Source organism: Hipposideros armiger, unplaced genomic scaffold, assembly GCF_001890085.2.
Source record: "Hipposideros armiger isolate ML-2016 unplaced genomic scaffold, ASM189008v1 scaffold_175, whole genome shotgun sequence".
Taxonomy (NCBI): Eukaryota; Metazoa; Chordata; class Mammalia; order Chiroptera; family Hipposideridae; genus Hipposideros; species Hipposideros armiger.
Window position 1 is genome coordinate 1635604 of NW_017731525.1, and position 25695 is coordinate 1661298.

A 25695-nucleotide genomic window follows, 5' to 3' on the forward strand; every position below is an offset into this window, starting at 1 on the left:
GCCTTTGGGGAAGAAATGGAACAGCTTGGTTGTATATACACAAGTGGAGCTGCATACCATCCTTACCTGAATCCCACTTCTCACTGGGAACCTTCGTAGCTATTCTTGCAGGAACATAATGATAGGATTTATACACTGGCTAATACTTTTCAGTGGACTCACAAAATATTAGCGCTGATGGTATAGAGACTTTTGGCTAGAAGATAATTTGAGATGAAGAGAATAGAGTATCCTTGTCAACAATATATATCTCCTTTCCCCTAAACTCCCAGCATGTCACATTTAAAAAAAAAAAAGTGACAAAATTAAAATTTATGAAGACACGAATCTTTAAGGTTATTTCCAATGATATAAAACAGAACTTTTCCTCCAGGGAAACCCTAGACGCTAATTCGAAAAAACATATGCACCCCTATGTTCATTGCAGTGCTATTTACAATAGCCAAGACTTGGAAACAACAGAAATGCTCATCGGTAGACGACTGGATTAAGAAACTGTGGTACATTTACACAATGGAGTATTACTCAGCTATAAAGAAGAAGGAAATCGTACTATTTGCAACGATATGGATGGACCTAGAGAACATTATGCTAAGTGAAATAAGTCAGTCGGAGAAAGACAAATACCATAGGGATCTCACTTATATGTGGAACCTAAAGAACTAAATAAATGAGCCGAGTAAACAGAAAAATAACATTACTCAAAATCAAAATAGGAGTGAAAATGACTTTATCTTCAGAATCAATAAATGCGTGTTGTCAAAAAAACAAAAACAAAAAACACCCCAGAACTTTCCCAAAAAAGTAAGGAAGGCTATCATGCTCCTTTCCTTCATTTAAAAGGTTAAAACTAAACCCTTATAATTTGACTAAGAAATATTATGAAAATTAAAATTTTTTCAGAATACTGTTTCATGAAAATATGCAATATTATGCCCCTTCAAGACTCTTCCATGAGAAGAAGCACAAGACTATATACCTAAATTAAATCTTCCATTGTTTAACAAAATTGATAATGTTCACTCAAAGATAGATTCATGACAGCTTGCAGGTCATTTTATCAGAAAACAATTCTTTTTTTCCGTAAAATTCTAGGGCCTCCTATTTGAAAGTGCTCATCCTTAGTAACAAGCACACATTACACCAGGGACAAAATGACACAAAAAACTGACAGTATCCTACTTATCCTATACAGTAGAACAAGGAAAACTTCCTGCTTTCTGTGCTGCCACTAGTGAACCAATATTTCACCATCCTAACTCAGGCTGTTAAACGCATTACACCCAGAACTGGGAGAGAGCCTGCTTTCCTTGTCTCTGATTCTGGCTTGCTACCCAGTCTGTTATATAGGACCATCCCGACTAACCTCCCTCAAGTACCAATTCAACCATGCCTCTGAGCAGTTCAAATTCCTTCATTAGAACTATTCTGCTTACCGTATAAAGTATGAATATAAAATTCTTGCCTTGGCATTTAAGGCTTTTCAAAATTTGGCCCAACTACAAAATTTATGTTCTAACTTATAACAACCTATGTGCTGTTCACTAGAAATGTACTATCTTTTTCTGCCTCCATACCTCTGCCTGGAATAATTGTGATTATAGGCTGAATAGATACTCATTAAGAATTTACTGAATGAATGTTTTGATGATTGTAACATTAGTTTCTCTGAGCATGGGCACATAATTTTGTGGTTCCCTAATAGTCTGATGGCTTGAAAATCCCAGTGTCTGTCAAGAATCACCCACTGGACAAGCAGAATTTCCAAGTCCTATCGAGAACCATGATAGGATGGATCTAAGACACCATAGAACAAAGATAAAATTTTCAGTCACAATTACTTATATAACCTAGGCAAAATTTTTAGGAAATAATATAAGACTGTAACTATTAATTAAAATATAGGAGACTATTACCATGCAAGAAGTAACAGAGCAGCTAGCTTAGTGCATGCTGAATATTGAAAAAGTTTGTTTGGCTTTTTCTTCCTATTAGTCAGTCACTTTGTTTCTCAGCCAGGTTAGAACATTCTGTTACTTAGTATATAAGCAAAGACTTTGTCTCATGGGCCAAATGCACTTTTGCTTAAGAAAAAGATATCCATGCAACTATTATACTTATTTAACTTAGATGATGAAGTAACAAATGCCTAAAACATTGTGGCTAAATGATTTTTCTAATTCCAACACTGATAGCTATTTCTATTACACCAGGACTACACTACATGGTAAAGAAGAATGAACATCGGCTTTGAAGACTGAGAGACCTGGATTTGTATCTCAACTTGGTGACTATTGCAGTGTAATCGTGAGAACATAAGACAACAACTAGGAAGTTCAAGTTTCCTCATGTCAATTTTTAAAAAAATAATTATTCTTATTTCTCATAGCTGTGAGAATTATGTAACAAAATATTTATCAAGTGCTGATACATGTCCAATATATGTTCAATAAATGATAATTCACTTCCCTATACTACCTTTAAAGTGGGGATTTACTCGAACCCATCTTTCTGTCGCAAAATCAAGTACCGAACTATTCACTGTAACAATGTGGAGACTGTCTTCATCCAGGTTTTAAAAGGTAATTTTTTTAACTCTACAATTGAATTAGCACTTCTCTCTAACCTGCTGAAGTATGTGTATTGAAAAGTCTAGAAATTTTATTTGTGCAGTAAAGGATGGCACATAGTGTGTGTGTGTGCACACACATGTGTGTGTGCGTGTGTGAGATTTTCGGTACTTTGGACTTATTATAATATTACATACCAAAGAAGAGAGGAAGAGGCATGTATATACTTTTGGATCCATAAAACTTTATCAGAAAAGAATATTTTCTTAATAGGTCCTATTTTTTTATAAGTGTTTTTAGCAATTAAAGCTACTACTTAGCACATAAAAGGAGAAAACTATACACTGGGCTCCCCAGGAGCAACTTCAGTATTAGGAGCAAAGCAAGAATCACTCGTCTTTTTGTCCCTCTAGTTCAAAACCATGTTATAATCCGAAAGAGAAAATGCACAGAACTCTAATTTTAAGTGAGGTTTTGTGTAATCAAGGCTAATTTTGCAGTCATTGTCCCTAAATGCTTTTAATGTATTAATTCATTCAATCCTTTTCATGAGCTTATGAGTAGATGCTATTATTATTTTGAGGAAACTGAGGCTTAAAGAAGCTAAGAAACTTACTCCAAGTCACATAACTAGAAAGTAGTGAAGCTGGGATACAAACCCAAGAAGTCTAATTTCAAAGCCTGCATTCCTAACCACTATGCTATTGGTTCTTAACCCTGACTCATTGATCCCTTTCCACAGCACATGTTTTTGATGTCTCTTTTACTATCACCAAATGAAAATCAGACAATATAACCTAACCATAAAAAGTTAAGATAATGCTCTAATTTTAACATGAGAAATAAAAAATTCATAAAATGTGTATTTCACTATAAAAATAATTTTTAATTATGATTTTAATTAGAAAATTTCAGGCCAAACTACACCAGACCAAAAAAAACCACCTAGAAATAAAATGTTTGAGAGGGTGGTACTGCCCTAAAGGAGAACCAGTATACTTATAAAGTACACTTTCTGCTGTGTTAGTGAGCCTGTAAGTTGTGTTCTCTCACTTTTTCCTTTAGATAAGCATATCAAGATCCCTCCTCACTTTTACAAATAAATATAATTATAAAATTTGTACAACCTCACTAAGACCCTGTACTGTTTAACCTCCATGAATGGGTTTAAGGCAGAAATAATTTTAAAAATTGACTTCTCAGTAAAAACATAGAGCATAGTTTTGCTCTTGTAAAGAAATTAGTGTCAATTAAATCTGGTTCCAATCACCACTTATCTTGCCAATTAATTTCTTATCACTTAGTTTAACTTCAATGCAGATTATACACTCTTGCTCTTTTTAGCTCTACAGCTTTCCTCATTTAGAAACTCAAGTTCATTATGGGAGAATCACACTTCTAGAAATAGTTTTAGAATTTGATATAAAAACTCAATCAACACCTCACATTACCCAGTATACAAACAGTTAGAAATAATTCCCCTCTATCCACCCATGTGCTCATGAAAAAATAAAGGGGGGGAGCCAAACCAAATCCCTTTCAAGCTCAGACCTGTTCTTTGGGACGCAGGCAGCTCACTGGCAGCAGGCAGTGTACCTGTTGTTCCAGGAGGCAGTGCATAAGCTGAAAATGGTGGAGCTCCCGGTCCGCCATGCTGGAAGGATGCTCCAGAGGAAGAGGGAGGAGGAGGGAAAGCAGCAGTAGGGCTGGAGGTAGGTGGAGAGACCTGGTGCTGCGCTGTGTAAAGCTGAGACTGCCCAGAATAGGAAGGAGCAGAAGATATGTAAGAGGTGTTAGGGTAAGCATTTGAAACAGAAGGAGCAACAGGCTGCTGAGGTTGATATGCTGATGACCCCCCTGTTCCGAAGATAAACTGCTGGGCTGGTTGATAAGCTACACCAAGAAGAAGAAACAGAAATTTTAATTAGTTACAAGTTTATTTAGACAACAACAGAAAACCAAATTATCTCAGTCTATGGAAATTCTTTTCATCATTCTTCTTTTAACAGTAAATTACAACCAAACATGACCATTTATAATATGCTATGCTTTTTTTTTTTTTTTGCAGTCTTTTATAATTTAATCTTGAATGTTATATGCCATCACATCTGCCATATTCTGTTGGTCAGACAGACCAACATCCATCAGGGGAAGGGACACAAGGGTATAAAAACCAGGAAACAGAGGTTACTAAAGGCAACGTTGGAGGCTCAGAGGTATAAATTCCTCAAAATCATATACAGTAACACCTTGGTTTGCGAGTATAATTCGCTCCAGAAACAAACTACTCATAAGACATCGCTCGTTTACCACGTTAAAATGTATCAGAAATGTTTGCTCATCTTGCGGAACACTTGCAAACCACATTACTAGCAATCCAAGGTTTTACTGTAATTGGAAGGAGAAAGATCTGGGTTTCAAGCCAAGATCTGTATGACTCCAGAAACTGTTCTCTCTCTTTTTTTTTTTTTTAGTTTCAGGTGTAATATGCTGTGCTTTTGATAGCTCTGTTGGCCTAAATATACTAAAAGTCATTGGATCCCATATTTGAAACTTGCCATCTCCAGAATACTGTGGGCTATGAAAATCTTTTAATCATCAGACACAAAAACTAAGGCTGACTCTTTTCTGTACCAGGCTTTCCAGGGGGATCACTTCATAAAATATATAAATGTCTAATCACTCTGTTGTATACCTGAAACTACTACTGTATGTCTACTGTAATTGAAAAATTTTTTTAAATTAATAAAATGTTTTTTAAAAGAGTGACCTTTTTCTGAGACTTCTTGTTTCTGTGAAAAGACTGCAGTGACACAGACTAGCCACCAGATGGAACCATGAAGGAATTACACATACAAAGAAATTCTGCATCCTTCACAGTAAGAATTACAGGGAGTTTAACTGGTGGCAGCTCAGGATCTCCCCCACCATAAGGATTGCAGAGTGAGCACTATTGTTATGGATCAAATATCTTCTCTAACATCTAGTAAAATCATCAGCTACTCAAATTCTGAGTATGAGTAAGTTCCAAATTATGGTGAACTCTAAGATCTTTGATATATATATAATATATCAACTATGTGCAATATATAATATTTTGTATATTGCACATAGTTGGTTAGTAAGCAATCAGGCAGCCAACTAATATTTTAATGCAAAAACCTGAGCTCAGATTAGCGATCTTAATACTATCACGTTCTGTGTGACGAACATCTACAGAGTGACTCTAAATCTAGCAGAACTTTACTTGCTCACTTTCACATTGAGCAACTGAGTGAAAAGTTGTATCAGATTTGTATTCATGTTAAGTAAGAACATCCATTTTAGCACAGAACATGCTCATTAAGATTAGTTCTTACTAGGTTGTAGCCTCTTGTTTTTGTAATACTTGTTCAGTCATATCTTTCCCTTTGAGATTTTTATTTTTTTGTTCTCCATTTAAATTTTAAAATAGTGGTGATATTTTACTTTCCAAGTGCAAATATTTTCTGAAAAAAAAAAACAAAACAAAAGCCAATGGTGGATATATGTCAATATTATTCATTTGTCAAAACTCACAGAAGGTACACCACCAAGCTAGAACCCTAGATTAAAGTATGGACTTTGGATGATCATGATGCATCAGTGTAGGCTCACCGATTTGTGACAAATGTATAACTGTAGTGCAGGATGTCGACAGTGGGGGAGGTTTACATGGGGTGCAGGTATATTGGAACTTTCTGGACTTTCCACTCAATTTTGTTATAAATCTTAAATGGCTCTAAAAAATTAAAGCCTATTTCTTTAAAAAACTAAAATAAATGGAAAACAACAAATGTCCCTTGGAACCATTTTTCCAAAAATGGTTTCTGCTATTTGCCTGAAGGAAAAGAATATGTACCAAATAATTTCTAAAATTCTGGGTTTTTTTATACCAAATCATGGCACAACTGACTCTCCTTAACAGGTCTTAGTAAAGGCTCAGGAACAAGAGCCAAGTGTCCGGACATAGGACCTCTTTGCTAGTAAGTTTGCTAGCCGGATGCTTCCTAGGGAAACCATGTTTCTCTATAGCAACGACTCAAGCCCTACACACAGTGGTTCGTTCTTTATTTGTTAAAAATGATTTGATCATGGTTTTAGAGCTTCAAAGTAAATAGTTAATACATTAGATAAGACATGCTGCTGTGAAAGGACTTCAGGGTCACACTACTTACGCTGTGGCTGTGGATAAGGTGGGACCTGGGTGTGCATATGACCTGGAGTGGTGGGAAGCTGAGCTGCAACAACATTTGGGTTAACATTTCCATGCATTAGGAAACCTGGAGGTGGAGGATTTTCTCCCTAGGAAATGAGAATATGGTAAAAGGAGGATTACATTTGGAACCAAGAATCTTACCCGAGGGATTTATAGTCTCCGACATGGAATTCTATTTAAAAAAAAACCAAAAAACTTTATTATGTAAGAAACATTGCATTTTGTACAGTCTGTCTTCTTCAGAGCACATTTTCTGAGCAATATATTCTGAATGACTCAAAATCTTACCATTTGCAACCATATGGATGGACCTAGAGAACATTACGTTAAGTGAAATAAGCCAGTGGAGAAAGACAAATATCATATGATTTCACTTATATGTGGAATCTAAAGAACTGAATAAATGAGCAAAGTAAACAGAAACAGTCTCAGAGATCTAGAGGAAAAACTGAGGGTTGCTAGATGGGAGGGGGGTGGGAATGAGGGAGAAGGGGAAGGATTAGACAGCATAATTTTGTAACTACAATATTGCCACAGGGGTTTGAAAGACAGTTTGGGGAATATAATTAATAATGTTGTAAATATTTGTAGGATGTCAGATGGACACGTCTTGTTAGGGAGACCACTGCATGGACGATGTAGAGGCTTGACCACTGTACTGCATACCTGAAGCTGATGTTGAATAATATTGTATGTCAACTATAATTTAATATATATATAGTCATGGGATGTGGAGTATAGTGTGGGGAGTGGAGTCAATGGAATTGTAATAGATACATATGATATGGGGGGGGCGGAGGATTGGGGGAAGGGGGCTGTCACTTTGTGAAAGGTGAAAAGTATAACTACTGCATTGTTTTGTACACCTGAAACTAATAAAAAAATAAAGATCAGACAGGTTCAAAGTATTAATAATAACTGCAATGAATGACAACAAATGCTAATAGCCTCATAAAGTAGTGTGAATGATATTTATAGTTAAGTCGCCAGGATTTTCCATCTCTACTAAATTCCATCCACTACTCCACACTTCGGAAATGTAAGTATAAGTGCCATAAGGGAAGTTTGCTTCTTTTCAATTTCTGCAATGCTCAAAAACAAAAAGGAAAGAAAAAGAAAATCTTCAGTGAAATCAGATTTAAACTATTGTTAGAATCTTGGTTGATGTTCTTCTAGCTCAAGTCACTTTAGAACAGCAAAGCAGGAGAGAGGGATAAGGAAATAAATTAACTGTGCTAAGAACTGCTTCTTGCATCCTGAAAGCATTCAAATGCAATAAGGAGGCAGATGGGGGTGGGGAACTCGAGAAAGGTGGGGTAGAGAATATATAACTAAACATTATTTAGGGGAGCAGAGTTGTGCTCAAAGAGGAATAATGAAGGATATACCTGTGTGTCAGAGGGACAGGCTGCAGGTGGATGGCTGGGAAGGGCGGTAGGAGTTTTGTTACTCCAGGTAGTGACAGTAGGGGCAATTCTAACCTGAATTGAACAAAGAAACACCAATCACAGAAAATAAAAAATGAAAAAATGAAAATGTTAGAAGAAAAAAAAAACAAACCAAAAGGCATTAACAGCCACACGCAAAGCAAAAAGTAAGAGCAGCAAGACAGCATCGTCAGGCAATTGCTTTCAAGGTAGCTGGGATTCCAAAAGAAAAACACACATTCACAATAAAAAGGAGGAGGGAGGCAACAGAAAAATCAATATGAAAACCTAAATCAAAGCACAAAGACAATGCCATTCAAGTGTCAGGAATAAAGGGGGAAAGCTAGGTCCTATAAGTAGGGAAGGAAAGAAGACATTCTGAGAAAAAAAGGTAATTGAGTAAAAAAGTGATTTTGAAGGATTAATAGTATTCATGCTAATATTAGATCTGTAAACATACTGCCATAAGTTCCCTTTTCCGGATTTCATTAGAGCCACAAAAATCAAATTAGTGCTATATGAGGCTTAGAATCATACAGGGAATATTAAAGAACATCCAGTCTAATCCCATTCTTGACCACTGAGAAAACCAAGGCCCGGAGGAGTAAAGGGGTTTACTGAGGTCCCTCCAACTCACTGGTGAAGGAGCTGGGATTGATTCCAGGTCTCCTGACTCTCAAGCCAGTATCTGCTACACTCCACCATGTTGCTTACCCTGGAGTCCAGAGGTTTTCAATTTTTTTTTAAAGCCATCAAAATCTTGTTTGTCAAGTAAATCTTTGTAGAAACTCTAATACATAAACAATAGCAAAGGTGTCCTGGTCAAAGTGGGAGTGGAACTCCTACAAATCTGGCCTCCCTTTCATCTCTTCAGTCCTGCCTGCAGACATTCCTTTAAAACCACAAGTCCCCGTCTTCATTCAGCACAGCATAAGCTTTAATCAAGAAAATCACTCTTAATTTATGGTTGAACTTGTGTTTTGTTTTGTTTTCTTAAAGTATGAGGCTGCTAAGTCAAAGTAAAACAAAAGTCTTCTGATGTTTCATTTTTTCCCAGAAAGACAGGTAAACCCAAGGACATAAAGAGTAAATACTCTCTTCTCCCAGTGTAGGGAACTCTGAGAGACAGTGTGGTCCAACTCAAGGTGCTTGGGAGTTCTAGTCCCACAGTGCTGATGAACTAGCCACACAAAGCTGAGCATTTCAAGCTCTCTGCCTTCAAGCTCTGGTTGGCTGCTTGACCACGCCACCTCTCAGTTTTTCCAGCCATCACTTGATCTGCCCTACCAATGTCATAGACTTTCCAAGTCTGGTTTAATCTCTACAAGAGTGGGGAATTTACTATTATGTTTACCAATATACCCCAAAAAGGTAGGATCAAGACAGGCACTCACAGTAGGCTCTCAATAAATATTTGCCAAATGAATGAAAAAACACAACAAAACAGAGAGTACTCTAGATAGTTATGTTTGAATGTAATCGATCCTAATTAAGGATAACCAAAAGTATAATAGACAAAAACAGCATGATTTAATTATTTTTTCAGTTACTCATTTTATATTTACTTTGCTACAATAAAATGTAAGAAAGACCCTGTCAATTCTATCAGCAATTTATTCTATTTTAAAATGGGCAGAGTAGCTGTTAACTTTGTTTTCAATCAAGACCATTTATTACTTATAAAAATATACTTTTCATTTAAGATCATGAAGGTTATCTGCTGATCTAGAAATATAAGTTTCTAAGTGAAACAGTAAAAAACAAGGGCCACATTTTATGCCACTAAGCATTTGGTAATTTTAATTTAATAAATAAATAAAAATTATTTAATCACCTTCACATTCCCTGTGACCTACAACTTCATAAACCTTTGCCCATTCACTTTCCAAGTTATCCCCCAAAGTTTGTTTTCTCAACTCTTTATTGTGCAGATACAGAACACACAGTAAACCTACACTAATGATTCAGAAAAGAATACTAAAAAAAAACACTATTTAAAAAAAGTATCTTACAAAATTAACCAAATCACCCACAAAATTGTTCCCAGCATTTTACTTACTTACAATTTGTTACATGATTCAAATGGTAGAAGTTTCAAGAACAGATAGATGTACATGTGTAAGGGACGTTTGAGTGGAGAAATCTTCCTTGAGAGTTTAACTTAATTTATACCTAAAATATAAGCTATTTGACCAGATTAAAGGGATGACTTTGAAAACCAATTCTTAAATACCACTTGGAAGAATATAAAAATTATAACTATTAAAACAGTACAACTGTCTAGCTTTATCATAGCAGATATGGTCTCTTACCAACAAAGTAAAACCACTAATCTGAATCGAAATACATAAATGTTCTTACTTAACCTGGACCTTATCACTCACATGGGGATAATATTGTTGAGTTGGAGCTCTTGGCATCTGTGTGTGGCCAGCAATTGGTCCAGGCCTGCCCTTGGGCAGCTGCTGCCTCTCATAGGGAACTTTAGGCGATTCCTGTCCTGGTACAGGCTGTCCTTGTGCTCTATAAAGTCTGTCACGAAGCTGCACGATATTTGGCTATGAGAAGCAATGGAAGAAAAAGCAACCTGTTAGAGTTCGCCTAAATATATGACAGCATGTTGATTTTCATGATCATTCATATTTGTTCATATACAACAGACCTTGGCACATTAGGGTTTGACACCAAAGATCAACGATATATATAGTGTAACTTATAATTGAACTGACGCAGGGATTTGAATTATGCCCACATGGTAGCATGCGAGATCAATGTCATTTCTCATTACTACTCTATTGTTGTTTTCTTGTAGCTGAGTAATGCTCACAAATCGCAGAAGTAGTTAAAAAATATATAACTGTTTCTTTGTAGGGAAAAAAAGGCCCCAAAAAAGAATCAACCTGTACAGATGGTAATGGAAGAAAACGGTGATCTAAGAAAGAGATAAAAAATAATTTAAAAAGATGTTTGAAATAAAATAGGATGTTAAACTCAAAGAAACTATACAGATCTACAATTATACAGATCTATAGTATAAGTTGACCATATACATGCCCTAGGTATTAATAACAAAAAAAGCAATGTTGAAATGTTTCAGCAAGAATTCCTTTTAATATCTTTAAAAATTATATATTTCTATAAATTCATTAAAGGTTTAAAGATATCCTTTAAACTTTTTAGTGATACTTTGTTGTCTTTTAAGGAGGAGAATTATATACTATAATGATATCATAAAGTCTCAGGACATATTCCCCAGAAACTCTTAAGGGTATAATGAGATATATAGGAGGAAGTAACATCAAAATTATGATATTTGCATAAAGAATTTTCTTTAAGGGTTCAAAGAAAAGTATAAAGACTAATGTATATAAAATGTATGTGGTTATAAGTGGTAATGAAAAGAGTTTAATTCTAAGACTAGACGATCTAAAGGACTTAGATTAAGTTAGTCTTAAAACAAAGGGTCTTACATCTCAATATAAAAATGAGACCAATAAGTAGTCATAAAACTGTTATGCCAAAGTCATCATAAGGACTGTTTCTATTCTACCTATTTTTCTCCTTAACAATTTGGAAAGATATGAGCTGGATATTACATGTAAGTGTATACAAAACCAACTGGAGATCATCATACCTCCATAGTCCTGGTACACAGATGTGTTAGTATTCAATGAAATTTATTGATAATTCCCTAAAACAGACAAAATACTGAAAACAATTTTAACCAAAAAAAAAAAAATCCAACTAAAACAGAATAAAGTTTACAATAAAAAGTATAGAAATAAAATATTTTCAAGGCTCAAAATTAAGCTCTGTCAAACACACAGTGCAGATAATAAATACTCCACTTGTGGAAAACTTTCCTCAAACCCGACCCCGACACCCACCCATGCATGCTTCATCATGGGTTTCAGGTTTCCCTCTCCTGTGCTCCCACAGCACTCCTACCTCCATCATTGTACTCTGCACTTTTGGAATCCCATGTGTACTCGCCTGTAGTCATTTTGAGCTTGGCAACTCCCTAGGGGAAAGGATCTTGGCAATCTTGTTCATCACTGTATATTCAGTCACTTATTGAATTGAATTGAAACCAATACCATGAAAAAGCCTGAGTTTTACTGCACACCAAATAAGGACACTACATTAGGAATGTAATGTAGTTCCTTCTGCTTTGAATGCTTTAAAAATATGCTCGCCCACAGACAGTATCAGAGTGAAATGGCTTATAGTATGATCTTTGTGAATATCTGGGATGACACTTACGGAAATTTTAAAATTATGACCCACTAGTTTGATTAAATATTAACATTTATAGCTTTTCAACATAGACGATTCCTACAAAGGCACTTGTACACAAATTTAGCATTTGGCTTAAGAAACAAATTTTCCCATTTATTTTCCTCAAATACTGTGCCCCTCTGTACAAAGGGATCTATTATACCACAACAGCATCCTAGCTCTCTGACACACCTAGGTACACCTAAAATGATCCTGAAGAACTGTCAGTAACATTCACGTATAGTCAGGTGACAGAAATTCAACTGCTCCAAAACATTCCACCTACTGGTATGTTTATGTTTAATACTGCATGCTATCTACTGGACTCACCTTACTCATACATTAAAAGAGGAAAAATGGCCAATTCTAATTACCTGGTTGGTGCTTTCAGGAAGAAAAGCCAAGGCTGCAGCAATACTGCCCTGGGCTGCCAACAGATTGGCATATTGACTCATCTTCTCAGCCAAAAGAACTCCTACAGTATTAGTGTCCACGGCTTGGGTAAGTTGCACAGCTTTTCGTAGGATGACAACTTTCTCAATCAGATCCTAAGTGAGAAAAAGAAGGGAGAGTAAAGGAGAAACAGACAAAGATACCAAGATGTGTATGAGAGGAATCAGGAAAAGATAGTTACTAAGATTTCCAAAACCTACTAAAAGTACAGTACCTATTATCATCTCTCTTAGAAAGGTCTGGAATAGATGACCACCATTTAGGTAACTGAAAAAGGAAGGAGGAAGAAGGTCTCTTACTCATGGATATGGCATAGGTTACCACCGTCTCCTAAACGTCTTTAAACTGACAGACACTTGTGAGCTAAAACAGGCAAATATCCAAAGAGAAACTGATAGGCAGATGTCCAAAGGCAGAAACTTGGGATCCAGCAGGTACAGGAGAAGCTATGAGTGAATACATCATACTATCTATATTATAAAAATAGTACTATTATGATGTGAACTCCAAACGGCCTTACTATTTTAACCCACAGTTTCTCATGTTGCTCTTCAATACCAATTCTTTCAACAATGGGAGTTATGCGTCAGGTACAAAGCACAAGAATATCCTACCTCTCTGCCTTTCAAAAGTACACAAATTCAGAAGTGTGAACCAAGTGTGTTTTCTCTCAGAAGCACTTAGAAGGAAAACCTTCATTTCCTACCAGATTTTCAGTCTCAACAGTGATCTTTAAAGCAATAACCCTACTGAGAAAACCTCTTTCCAGAAAGAAAAATAAATATTAAACTGAAATATCACGAGACTCTGATTAAACGCTTAGGGGGAAAAAAAATCTATATCTATAGTTAATCAGTGCCTGAGTATTACTCTTGCCTGTGTATTGATGCTGCATGGTATTCCACTGACCTCTTACTTTCATTTTCCCTTAACCGTGAAGATTCCCTATTGATATGGGGGCTGCCCCCCATTCCTAACCCCACATTGCTTGTTTCTTTGCCCAAGGCAGACAGGGTCACTGGAGACAAGAGAGAGAAAATGAGGAAAAAGAGGCAAAGCCAAGGGCTGTTTACATGCTCTGGCCACCTACTTCCCCCAATCAACTACCAAATCACAACCTTGATCTCGCAGTTGCAACCCCATTTAACTGTCCCATCATCTCAAATTTTGTCCCTCCAAATACAGCAATAAATACACATAATTATCTAGCAAAAGAACTTCTAAAATCTAAATAAGTAAGGGTGAACACAATGAACTTGTGGAACAAATCAATTCCTAGAATATAAGTAGGGTGAAAAACAACAATACTGAAAAGGAAACACCCTTTGTTTCAAAGATACTAACCTGAAGAGACAAAGGGTTACTTCCATCTTGAGCTTTAGTCCAACAGGCAACTAGTTTCTCTACATTCCCTGCACAGATATAGCAGAGGCATGCCTGAGTCTGCAAGAGGCTATCACCTTCACTTTCAAGCCTGGTTCCCAAGAGATCTACCGATCAAGAGGAAAACAAAGAAAGATTATCCCCATTGTAATCTGTATATGAGGTCGTGAGCAGCCGGATAATATTTCCAGAAGTATGGATTAAACTTCACAACCAATGAGTAGCAGGTAGAAACAAAATTCCTCTGTCATGTAAATAAAAGCTCAGTAAATATTTATTTGTTAAATGAATGTAGGTGTGTGACAAACTGTATACAATAAATAACTTCACAAAATTCTATACCTGGTTGTAGAATGTATTTTCATTAATTATATTAGGAAAACAATAAATGGAAACAATATTTGTACAGGAATCCTTATGGAAAGAATTTAACTCCTTTTCATCACATCAGATGCTTTTGTAAGCAGTGGTCTAAAATATGGCACATTTGGAATAAACATCAATGGTAGCTAGGATTACTATAAACTATAATAACAAAATTAATCTGGTAATTTTCATATTCTTATAATACTTTCAAGGTAACAAATTGTTTTTTGTTCTTATACTAAGTTTAAAGCTTTTGTTCTTGCAAATAAATATTATTCTTAGCCATCAGTTTAGTCATGGCCTTTAATGGTAATTTCTACTCAAATGTTATTATTATTAATTTTATCAAGATAACATTGAGAGCTTATTATGTGCCATTTTACTATGAATAGACTGGCTTAGAAAGTAATTTTTACTAGATCATACAGCTAGTAATTGGCAGAGGCAAGATTCTAAGTTTGGTCTGTCTGAAACCAAAATCATTAAACAGTATTATTAAAAATAATGACTAGGTATGGAGAAGTGATGTAGTTAATAATTCTTAAGAGAAGCATTCAAATGAGAACTTTTTTCTTTTTTTTCTTTTTCAATTAAAGTTGACATTCAATATTATTTTATATTACTTTCAGGTGTACAGCATAGTGGTTAGACATTTATATAATTTACGAAGTGATCCCTCCAATTAGTCTAGTACCCACTTGGCACTATATATACTCATTACAAGAACTCTTTTTTTATTTGTGATTGGTAGGTTTACAAAAATTTCTAATAATATATGTCAATTTTATTTACAATATGCCATGCCATATACGTAATACAAACAAAGCTCGTTTTCTTACCACAAAGGGCTGAAAACTCATCAAGTTTAGCGTAAGTCAATACTGCAGCTAAAGCCTCTCTCCAATTTTTAAGGTCACAAGACTCAACAATCTCTTTCCAGTTCTTCATCACCACTGCAGTAATTAGCTTGGGAAAGGAAAACACGGGAGAATTAAAAGCCTTTGGTATACTAATAAAAATTAACTCTGGCTAAATCATATCTTTCAAAACTAGCAGTATTCAGAGTATTTCATGCAGAATAAAGTAGCAGCAAAATGAAGTATTTCCTTGAACCAACTGACATAGAAGATGGTATTATTTTTCCTCAAAAAAAAAATCACACAGGCTCAAATAAACTCTTAAAGCAATACACTCTAGTTATTCTAGACAAATTCTCTAAAAAATTCTCTAACAAAAATTACACAAATATACTTTATAAAATGCTGAGAAGGAAAAATACAGAGTTGTTATCAAAACATTTAACAGGTCTGATGGACCAGGGAAAACTTTCTGAGCATACAGACACTTGAGATATAAAGTCAGAATTAACTTCATCTTTATGAAGGAAAAAAACATTCCAAGCCAAGGGAACACTAGGTGCAAAATCCGGAAGGAGAAAGGCACATGGAATGTGTGAGGAACTGAAAGGCAGCTAATGTGACTAAAAGATAACAGGGGAGGAAGTGACATGAGACAAGGCTGGGGAGACTGACAGCAACCAATGCTGGAAAGACTGAACACTGGGACAACTTTTATGGAAAGAAATTAATAACATCAAGCAGGGACTTAGAAATGTTCAGATTCTCTGCACCAGAAACTCCTTTCCTAGGACTATAGCCTCATTAAACAATTCGAAATTTGAAAAAAATCTTTAGGCACAACAAGAATGTTTATCACTAACATCTATGTTAGGAAAGTATTAGAAACTACCTGAACACCCCAAAATAAAAGAAATAATATATCCTTGCTATATATTATAGAGCAATTAAATATTTTTGTAAGAAATTTTAATGATATGGGAAAATGTTTTTAATATAAGTGACAATATCTACTAGCAAAACCACACATATGTGATCTTGATTCTGTTTTTTTAAATTCTACAAATACACAGAAAGAGGTATGATAGAATGGAACCAATCTGAGATTGAAAGGTACCAATCTGATGGAAGAATTAGGGGTTAAATTTTTATCTTTAATATTTTCTATGTTCTAGCTTTTCTGCAGTAAAAAATATGAAAAACATTTTTCATTTTAAAAATTATACAGGTGAAAAATGAAAACTGGAATAATCACACCAAATGATCAACAATAGCTAATTCTGGGTCAAGGAATTATGGGTAGGTTTTTTGGTTCTTTACTGTTTATGCATTTTAATGTCTAAAACAAGAATGCATTGCTTTTATAATCAGATAAATGTTGTTTGTTTGTTTTTAAAATAACATACCCTGGTAATTTTGCTTTGGGATTTTGCAAAATATTTTTTCTGGGTTGAAGCCAAGAGTTCTTGTCCACCTGCTATTGCCAATATAATGGCATCAGCCATACGGTTATCATGTAAACAAAGATCAACAGCACTCTCAAAGTTACCCGTCAGCAAAGCCTGAGTAATTAAACCATCAATATCTGCAATAAGAAAACAGTACACCCAAGTTAAATAAGATTTTTTGTTACAAGAAAAAAATACTACACACATCAATTTTTATATGTACATAAAAAGGAAAAAAAATTCTAATTTCTGAATATTAGTGGTGATTAATGTCTAACACAAACTTCTGAGATATATGTAAATATACTGAAATGCATATATAAGTAAAATCAAGTAAGATAACACATTTTCCAGACTCCTTAACCTAGAATAACAAAGATCATTATACAGTTTCCATCACAGAGGTGTCAGAAAATTCCACCATTTCCAAGATACTGATTATATATACTGAATGATAAAACTGTGTTCTTTTTCTCAACCCTCTACCACCTGTGACAAAACATTTCTAACTTAAACTTACAGACTATTTGCTTTCAAATGGTTTAAAAAATATTAGAAATCAAAACCAATAGGTTCTTACCCCCACTGATGGAGAGGTTAAATGTTCCTCCTGCTGATGGTAGAAATTCAGCTTCTTGTTTTTCCTCTTTAATGTGCTAAAGAGATGGAAAGGGCAACAATTTAGCCACAATGAAACTGTGGAATAATTTACTGGCAAAACAAAATTTATATATGATTATTCACCTACTGACTAGATGACATGCCAAGTTATTCCAGAAAAGTTCTCAGATCCAAGTTTACACTAAGATCTATAACTTCCGTAAGAATTAACTCCTATTATACAACCGTGAATAAAATCCAAGATCATCCGGAACAACATTAAACAAACAAGTGTACATATCCATTATTGGTAGCTCAGAAGTTCTGACGCTGAAGAATCTTTGTTTTCTTAGATACCTCAACTAAGAATAGCTTGAAACATGCAAAATGTTTTTAATTATACTATCCTTAGATATTAAAACAACCCTGCTTCTACACATCTAAACATTTCTGTCCACTAGGTTTAAGGTTTTTGTTTGTTTGTTTTGGCTGAATTAGTCATGAAAAAATAAATCACTTGGTGCCTTACATAAATGCAATGTAAACATATTGTTTATGAATATACTCCCATTATAGATTTTGTGTTCTCTTCAGTTAGTCAAACCCGGAACAGCAGATTAGTCTGGCAAAAATATATACAGTTCTGCTATAAATTTCTGAGACAACTTGTAAGACTGAGTATAAATAAATTTCAATATTTTCTTTCTTTAGAAGAAAGAAAAATAAAGAAATATTTTCTTTCTTCTAAAGAAAGAAAATATAATGGAGGCATATTGCTGACAAATACTTTAAATGCCTTCTCTTCTATGCATAAAAGTTTTAAAAAAGACAAAAAGTAAAAAAGATTACTGAGAAAATTTTAAAGAAAAACACAGCTGTCTTACTTAAGGCAAAATACCTATCTATCTTCTGCGCTTGTGTTACCTACACATCTAAATGTAAAAGCGTGTAGTATTTAAAGTCAGGAGCATTTTTGGATTGGGTAATTTTAGTGCAGAGCACAGCATAGTATCCTATGTAAATAATGCTTAATTAGTTAATATTGACTATTACAGAAAAATAACTATAACCTTAATTCTTTCCCCACCTAAAGAGAAGCATTTTAGAATTCAAAACTCTAACAAAAAATATTTCAGAACTTGAGTTATTCACTTTAAGGAATAAATAAGATACTGACCTGATTATTCACTAACAACTTACCAAAAAACCCTCTTCTTTCTTTTAACTCACAATTTTTCAAATTTGCTTTATAAAAACAATTAATAAACCTTTATTTATGGACTTCTAAAGTATTATAAAGCCAAAAAATGCACCATTTATTATGTATTGAGTATCTTCAATGTGTAATCTACTATGTTTAATAAACAAATAGCATCAGCAAGATAAAGATTTTACCCCCTCAAACAAAATTTTTTCAGATACTCTGAAAGTATCCACTGATACATACATACATATGCTTCTTATCTATTAATTCATGAGTGTATTTCCAAATGCTCCTCTATTTAATAATACATAGTTAATGGAGTTGTACATAAGTGAAAGTACATTTCTTCAATGTATCCTATAATTTTGTCTAGGTATTCCCCAAATTACCGTATTTTGCCATGTATAATGTGCTCCAGTGTATAAAGCACACCTACATTTTTGGCCCAAACTTTCAGTGGAAAAAATCTTTCGTTTTAATTTTTTAATTCAAATTTTTATTTGTTTATATTTAGGTACTTGTTTTTTGTCCTATAAAAGAATTTTGCATTTTTTTTTTTAACATATTATGGTACAAGAAATTTTATGTACTGGTAACAAATTTATAATATATATGCATCATAGAAGGCCAAGAACTCTTCATTGTTGCAAGTTTGTCGTAAGTTCAACAAAACCGATTATCGTGTTCCAGGGTATTATTTTGCATACGGATATCATTATTGATTTCTAGAGTTACACTTTTAACTCATAAGCATAAATAAAAAGATCAAAAACATTTATATAGATACGGAATTAGTACTACCCATGTATAACGCCCATCCTTATTTTTCCCTCACAAATTGGGGCAAAAAAAGTGTGCATTATACACGGCAAAATACGGTAGTTTAAAATTTTTGTTAGATTTTACTCATATCCTTTATTCTCAAGTTGAATAAATGCTAGAAGACCCACTTCTAAGAAAAACGTTTTTTGTATAATTATCTTGTAATAGTCTAAATTTATTGATGAATTATGTGAATAACTTAGTAAAAGGCTACAAGAAACATTTCATAATTCGGATATCCCCATGTCACAAAGAACAATTAAAAAGTCAAGGACGAGATGAAAAACAATAACCTATGGATTAATTTTCCAAGATGAAATATAATTAGAAAGCAAGAAAAGTAATTTCAGAATTATTTATTAGTGGTTAGAAAACCCCAGAAAATTAAAAGAAAAATAATTAATGATACAACCCTGTGTTCAAAGACTCTTTTAACCTTTTCACTGTGTTAATTGATTTCAATTTTGTTTTCCAAAATGTGTCAAAAATCCACAAGAATGTAACTACAGTATTTATATTTTTAAGTAAATACAGTTAAGGTGCTACATTTTATTAAAATAAATGATTAAAGTATAAAAATTTCCTATTGCTATTCATTCTTGAAAAACACAAAAAATATAGAAAAATGTACATCTGCTTTCCTAAAAACCTCCTTTCTGGAACACTGAGCTCCTCAGGTAAAGTCGAACACCACAGTCAACGGCATGGAAATATCATTCAACTATAGACGAATCTCTCAGCAAAAATATTAAACTTGTTATAAAAACTGTCAACTAAGACTCAGAACACATTTATAGTAAATCATGACAATCAGTTTATGTAGTGAAGTACTTTTCACTTGGACTCAAAGTTCAAGAGACTAATTCAGAAGCCTATGCTACTGATAGTGGGCCCTGAATATTAATATGCCAAGAAAAAGACATGAACTTTAGATGCAATACGATGCAGATTTTGGAATAAATTCTCTTTTCAGTTTGACATCATACTATCCATCTGACCAAGTTAAGTCAATCTCACATCAACTGTTAATTTTAAAGCATGTAATCCAGAAGCTAGGTCAGAAAGCTAAAGATTTCAGAGATGATACTTCTGTCAAACTAGTAAACAGACTCCTACCCTAAACATCTCTAAGGAAACATATACTCCAACTTTATTTTGGAACAAGTAGTCAAGAAAATTTTCCATATTTCAATGTGAGATCAACAAATACCACATATTTTCCCAATGTAATTAAAAATGAAAAAAATAAGTACCTCTCCCAAGAGCTGCTCTTCGGCAGCAGAGCTCTCCTCCCCATCACTCTGTGCTACTTGGTCAGAGTCTTTAAGAGCCTTTGGTACACAAAACAATTACAGAGGAAGTTGAAGAATGCAGCATTAACAGGTTATTAGTGAACAAGGAAGACAAAAGACCCAATAAACAACACTCAGACCTAGTTTAATCATTCGAAGCAACAGCAAGTCAATTTACATGAGAAACACCATTAGAGGAGAGGCAAAGAGCCATTACTGCTGAAACCTTCTCTTTCTTTCCCACCACATGTCCCTCATCAACAAAGATCTTCACTTGAAATATCTGAGCAGTCATTAATTTTAGCTGTCCCCTTTTGGGAAATTCAAATTCTAACAAGGGAAAGGAATGCTCTACCAGCTAAATTTATACCATTTTTAAATGAGAATTATTCATTTAGTAAAATATCTACAATCAGGACTGAGCTCTGGTCAATGTGAAGTGGGCAGAGGGATGCAGTGCTTCCAGTCCTGGCCATGAAGTTCCCCCGTGGGATTCCCTATTTTCTCTCCCTTCTGAAGCTTGCTTAGAAGCCACAGCATGGATACAGCGTGGATCCCTGAGTCAGCACTTGGAAGAACTGCTCAACTGTCAATGGAATTTGGGTAATAAACCTTTCTTTTTTCTTTTGAGAAATAAACCTTTCTTTTGTTAAAAAAAAAAAATCTACAATCAGCATTTATTTTACACTATAAAGCAATAAAACAGACAATTTTTCTTAAACGGCATTTCTTTCTTTGCTATCACCTAAACCAAAATTTTAGAAAGTAACTATTTTTAAAGGCCTTCTTACCACATCGGGTCCATCCACTTTGTTCAAGGCCAAAGCAATCTGAAATAAAAACAACAACTCACCTACTAAATGGAATTCTAGTTCAAAGTATATAGCAAACGTTCACTTCTTACTCCACTCTCAAAAATCCACAAAAGTTCAGATCAAGGATAGTATGTTTAAGAAAAAAACAAAATCTGTGCAGAATTCTCAACGGTTCTATCTAGTTTCAATCACATGGAATTGCACTGCTCATTTGTCATCTCACTGTTATTAAACCACAAAACTAATCTGAAAATAAGCCAGTTTCCTTCTACTTTGTTTTAAATAAAATAACTATAGTTAATTTTTAAAAATATTTCTTCAGGTACTCACTATGGAAAGAACTGCAGAGATATTTTGACAATCAAATTCTATTTCCTCATTTTTTGCTATATGGTATGCAATAAAACTTTCATATTAATCTCTTCCAAACCTAAAGAAGTTATAACATCAAGAAGTTTAGACTAACAATAAAGCTCAATATAAAATTCTAAAGGAGTGATAAAGACACACAGCCAGTAAGCAGCAGGGCTGTGAAGTGATCCCAAGTCTGTCTGACATCACAGGGGCATTCATCTTCCACGTGCTTGGCACGCCAGAGTGTGCAGTGTCCAGCCTGTACTATGTATGCTGTAACCCTGCAATGCTACAGAAAGCTTTAGTCATTTTCAAAGAATAACAAGGGCTAATGTAAATTACACAAAGCATCTACAATATTTCCTTCAAGGTCTCCAAAGTCAGACTGTTTTCACTGCTGTTCATGTCAACATTGTGGAATAATAATTAAGACACTCTTTGAGACGAAAACTATAAAACTGAAATATAACTTCCTATTTTTAAAAAGGAATCTTTTTTTTTTTTTTGAAGTTAAAATGTTAAGTAGGGGGGCGGCCAGATGGCTCAGTTGGTTAGAGCGATTACTCTTAACAACAAGGTTGAAGGTTCGAGTCCCGCATGGGATGATGGGCTGCGCCCCCCGCAAATAGACTGAAGACAAGGGCTTGACTTGGAGCTGATGGGTCCTGGAAAAACACTGTTCCCAAAAAAAATTTCTTAAAAAAAAAAAAATGTTAAGTTGGAACAGCTGGTTAATCCGGTTAGCTCAGGTGATTAGAGCGCAAGGCGTACTGCTCATAACACCAAGGTTGCTGGTTCGATTCCCACATGGACCACTGAGGTGCACCCTCCACAACTAGACTGAAACAACTAACTGACTTGGATCTGATGGGTCCAGGAGAAACACACTGTTCCCCAATAAAAAAAAAATTTTTAATAAAAAAATGTTAAGTAAATCACTTGGACTTTTTATTTATTCAGGTTCAGTGCAATAAATCACTCTTGTTCCAAAATATTTACTAGTTACTTGTTTGCTGAACCAACTTAATACACAGCTTGGGAACTGTAGTCTAAAGGCATAAATAAATACCCAGGGTGGAAAATGTGATAGCTTGAAACAGTACCCTTTTTTTCATCACCTACATAATGAACATGGGGTGATCTCTAACAGGTCCCCTCTCTCTCTTCTCCCAAGGCCATCAGTTACACACCCTCTTAAAATCTGTTTCCAGTGCTTGAGGTTCACAGGTCTGTTATCTTTCAAGACCCAGTTCTCCCTGACACAGCTCTTTAAATCAAGTTTGAATTGAAGGTGGTTCTAGCAGCTTCTAAATCTAGGTATAATATGGAATTCCACATTTTACAATATGTATTCAAAACTTTGGCAACCAAACACAAATTCTTACTGTTTATTGAATGACGAGATAATCTATGTAGAACTTAATTTTTTTAACAAATCTATGCTAGGGCTGGCCGAGTGGCTCACTGGCTGAGAGTTGGCTTGGGACGCCAGCTCTGAGCAGCAGAGCCCGGTTCAGATCCCACATGAGAGCTAGTGACACTGCGCCCTCTACAGCTAAGATGGTGAACAACAGCTCTACCTGGAGCTGGGCTGCCGTGAGTCGCTGGCGACAGCGTAGGCTGCAGTGGAGCTGCAGTGGGCTACCGTGAGCAGCCAGCAGCCAGTGTGAACAGCTGGCAGCCAGCGTGAGCCGCCGTGAGCGGCTGTCCAATGGCCAGTGACCAATTTGCCTCAGCCAGGAAGAGCGCAATGATCACAATACCAACATGGGCTAGTGAAGCGATGTCCTCCAGAACTAGACTGAAGAACCAAAGGGCAGCAACTTGTCTGTTCCCCTTCCCCAATTCCCCAATACTGTTCCCTCCCCCAATTCTCCAATAAAAAAAAAAATCTATGCTATATAAATATCTTACTTGTATAAATAAGCACAACCTATTAATTTTTCCAAAAGTTTACCTTCTTTCCTAGGTCTTCTTTTCTGTATCCTAGAAGTTCAAGGTATTTTCCACGAGAATCATCCTCAAAGTTTACCTTTAAAAAAAGACACATTCTTGAAACAAAGACCTGCATATAAAGCCTAATTTTTAATTAACTGATCAAATTTCAAGTAGAATTATTAAAAATTTCTAAAGTCTACCATATCAACTAGAAGATTCATTATAAGAAAGAATCCAAAAAATAGGTTTTTTTAATAAGCCACTTTTTTTATAGTAAGTATACTAGTAACTATCCTGGTTGAATAAAGCTTCCTTTTAAACTATAATTTTTATAAATATAAACTGACTCATGTCCAAAGTTCATATGAATGCAAAACTCACACTTTGTGGAACATTCATCTTAAAACTCTTCCCCAAAATTAACACTTAATTACAAAATAGAAAAAAACAACTCTGTAATTTTAGAATTTAACCTTATTGTATTCAAGATCTCTTTTCCTTGGGAAATTCAGTATCAAGAAACAGACATTCTAGTGGAGGCAAATGACCAACCAGAAAATTCTATTTGTTACTCTACTGTCATAAATACAGCTCAGTAAAAAGGATGAGAAATGCCTCCAACCTCTCTGCTCTGTACCTCTTCCGCCTTTCCTCATTTTCTGTAACTAGATCTACTACAGAAGTTAAATATTGTATTTTTTATTATACTTACATTTTTATTACACTAACCTCTATGTTCTAATTTTAAAATAAGTCTGGTGAATATTATATCTCTCTCACTTAAATACAGTATATTGTTTGTACTTATTAAAAAAGTACTTCAAATTAGGCTTTTCAAAGCAGACATAAAAGGTTATCTCATGTACTTTTTATAAGTTTTTTAAAATTTCATCCTGAGGTTCATGAAATCACATTCTTCCAATTGTTTCTTTAATAGGAAGACAAATTTAGAATATAATGGGAAGTTAAATTTGCAGATAATGAAATAGAATTATTTTAATACCAACTTTACCTTCAAAAAGGACCACACATTTTTTTCAAACTCCGTCTGAGAAGCATCAATTTTTTTCTGACAATAATTGACAAATCCTTGTGACTGCACGACTTGCTGAAGTTGGTCCGATCGGCTGAGGAATTCCTTTTCTGTTACAACCTGACTGATGAACACGTGCTGGGGCTGCTGCTGCTGCTGCTGTTCAGTTCCCTGCTGAGACTGCATTTTGACATACTCAAAGGTAACCAGTTTGCCTCCAAACTATAAAAGAACAAATTAACAAAATCAGTTTGAATCAAAAGGACATGGTCAGAGAATGCGCTTATTGTAAACCTGCTAATGGAAAAAACTGTGGCCTAAATATATACCACTTTGGATAAAATTAGCTGATACACTTTCCCATACTCTGCAATGTGACCCCAGCCTTCAATGATTATTCCTCTTCACACCACTCACCTTCTAGGTAAAATGTACTACTTCTGTGCTCCACAATTTCTCACCTACTTGATTTTACTAACTTCCACATACTCAATGTACCTCTCCACAAGGCCTAGGCAATATCGCCGCTTCCATCCCAGATGCCCTCAGTGTATAACGTATCTCATTTTTTTTTTTTTTTTTTTTAGCTGAGCCATCCCGCCACCTGTTGGCAGCTCA

At 34.9% G+C, this 25695-nt stretch overlaps 1 protein-coding gene across 1 annotated transcript in view; it reads right to left on the reverse strand.

Annotated features, from left to right (window-relative positions):
- SEC31A (SEC31 homolog A, COPII component) overlaps positions 1-25695 on the reverse strand; it is a 71724-nt gene that overhangs the window by 15047 nt on the left and 30982 nt on the right. The window contains exons 10-21 of the mRNA XM_019652181.1: positions 25057-25299; positions 24064-24138; positions 21729-21767; positions 20899-20976; positions 17600-17675; positions 16978-17156; positions 15554-15680; positions 14310-14455; positions 12887-13060; positions 10619-10792; positions 6767-6893; positions 4167-4463 (exon numbers count right to left, since the gene is read on the reverse strand). Of these exons, the coding sequence (XP_019507726.1) occupies positions 4167-4463; positions 6767-6893; positions 10619-10792; positions 12887-13060; positions 14310-14455; positions 15554-15680; positions 16978-17156; positions 17600-17675; positions 20899-20976; positions 21729-21767; positions 24064-24138; positions 25057-25299 (1735 nt within the window). The remainder of the gene's footprint in view (positions 1-4166; positions 4464-6766; positions 6894-10618; positions 10793-12886; positions 13061-14309; positions 14456-15553; positions 15681-16977; positions 17157-17599; positions 17676-20898; positions 20977-21728; positions 21768-24063; positions 24139-25056; positions 25300-25695) is intronic.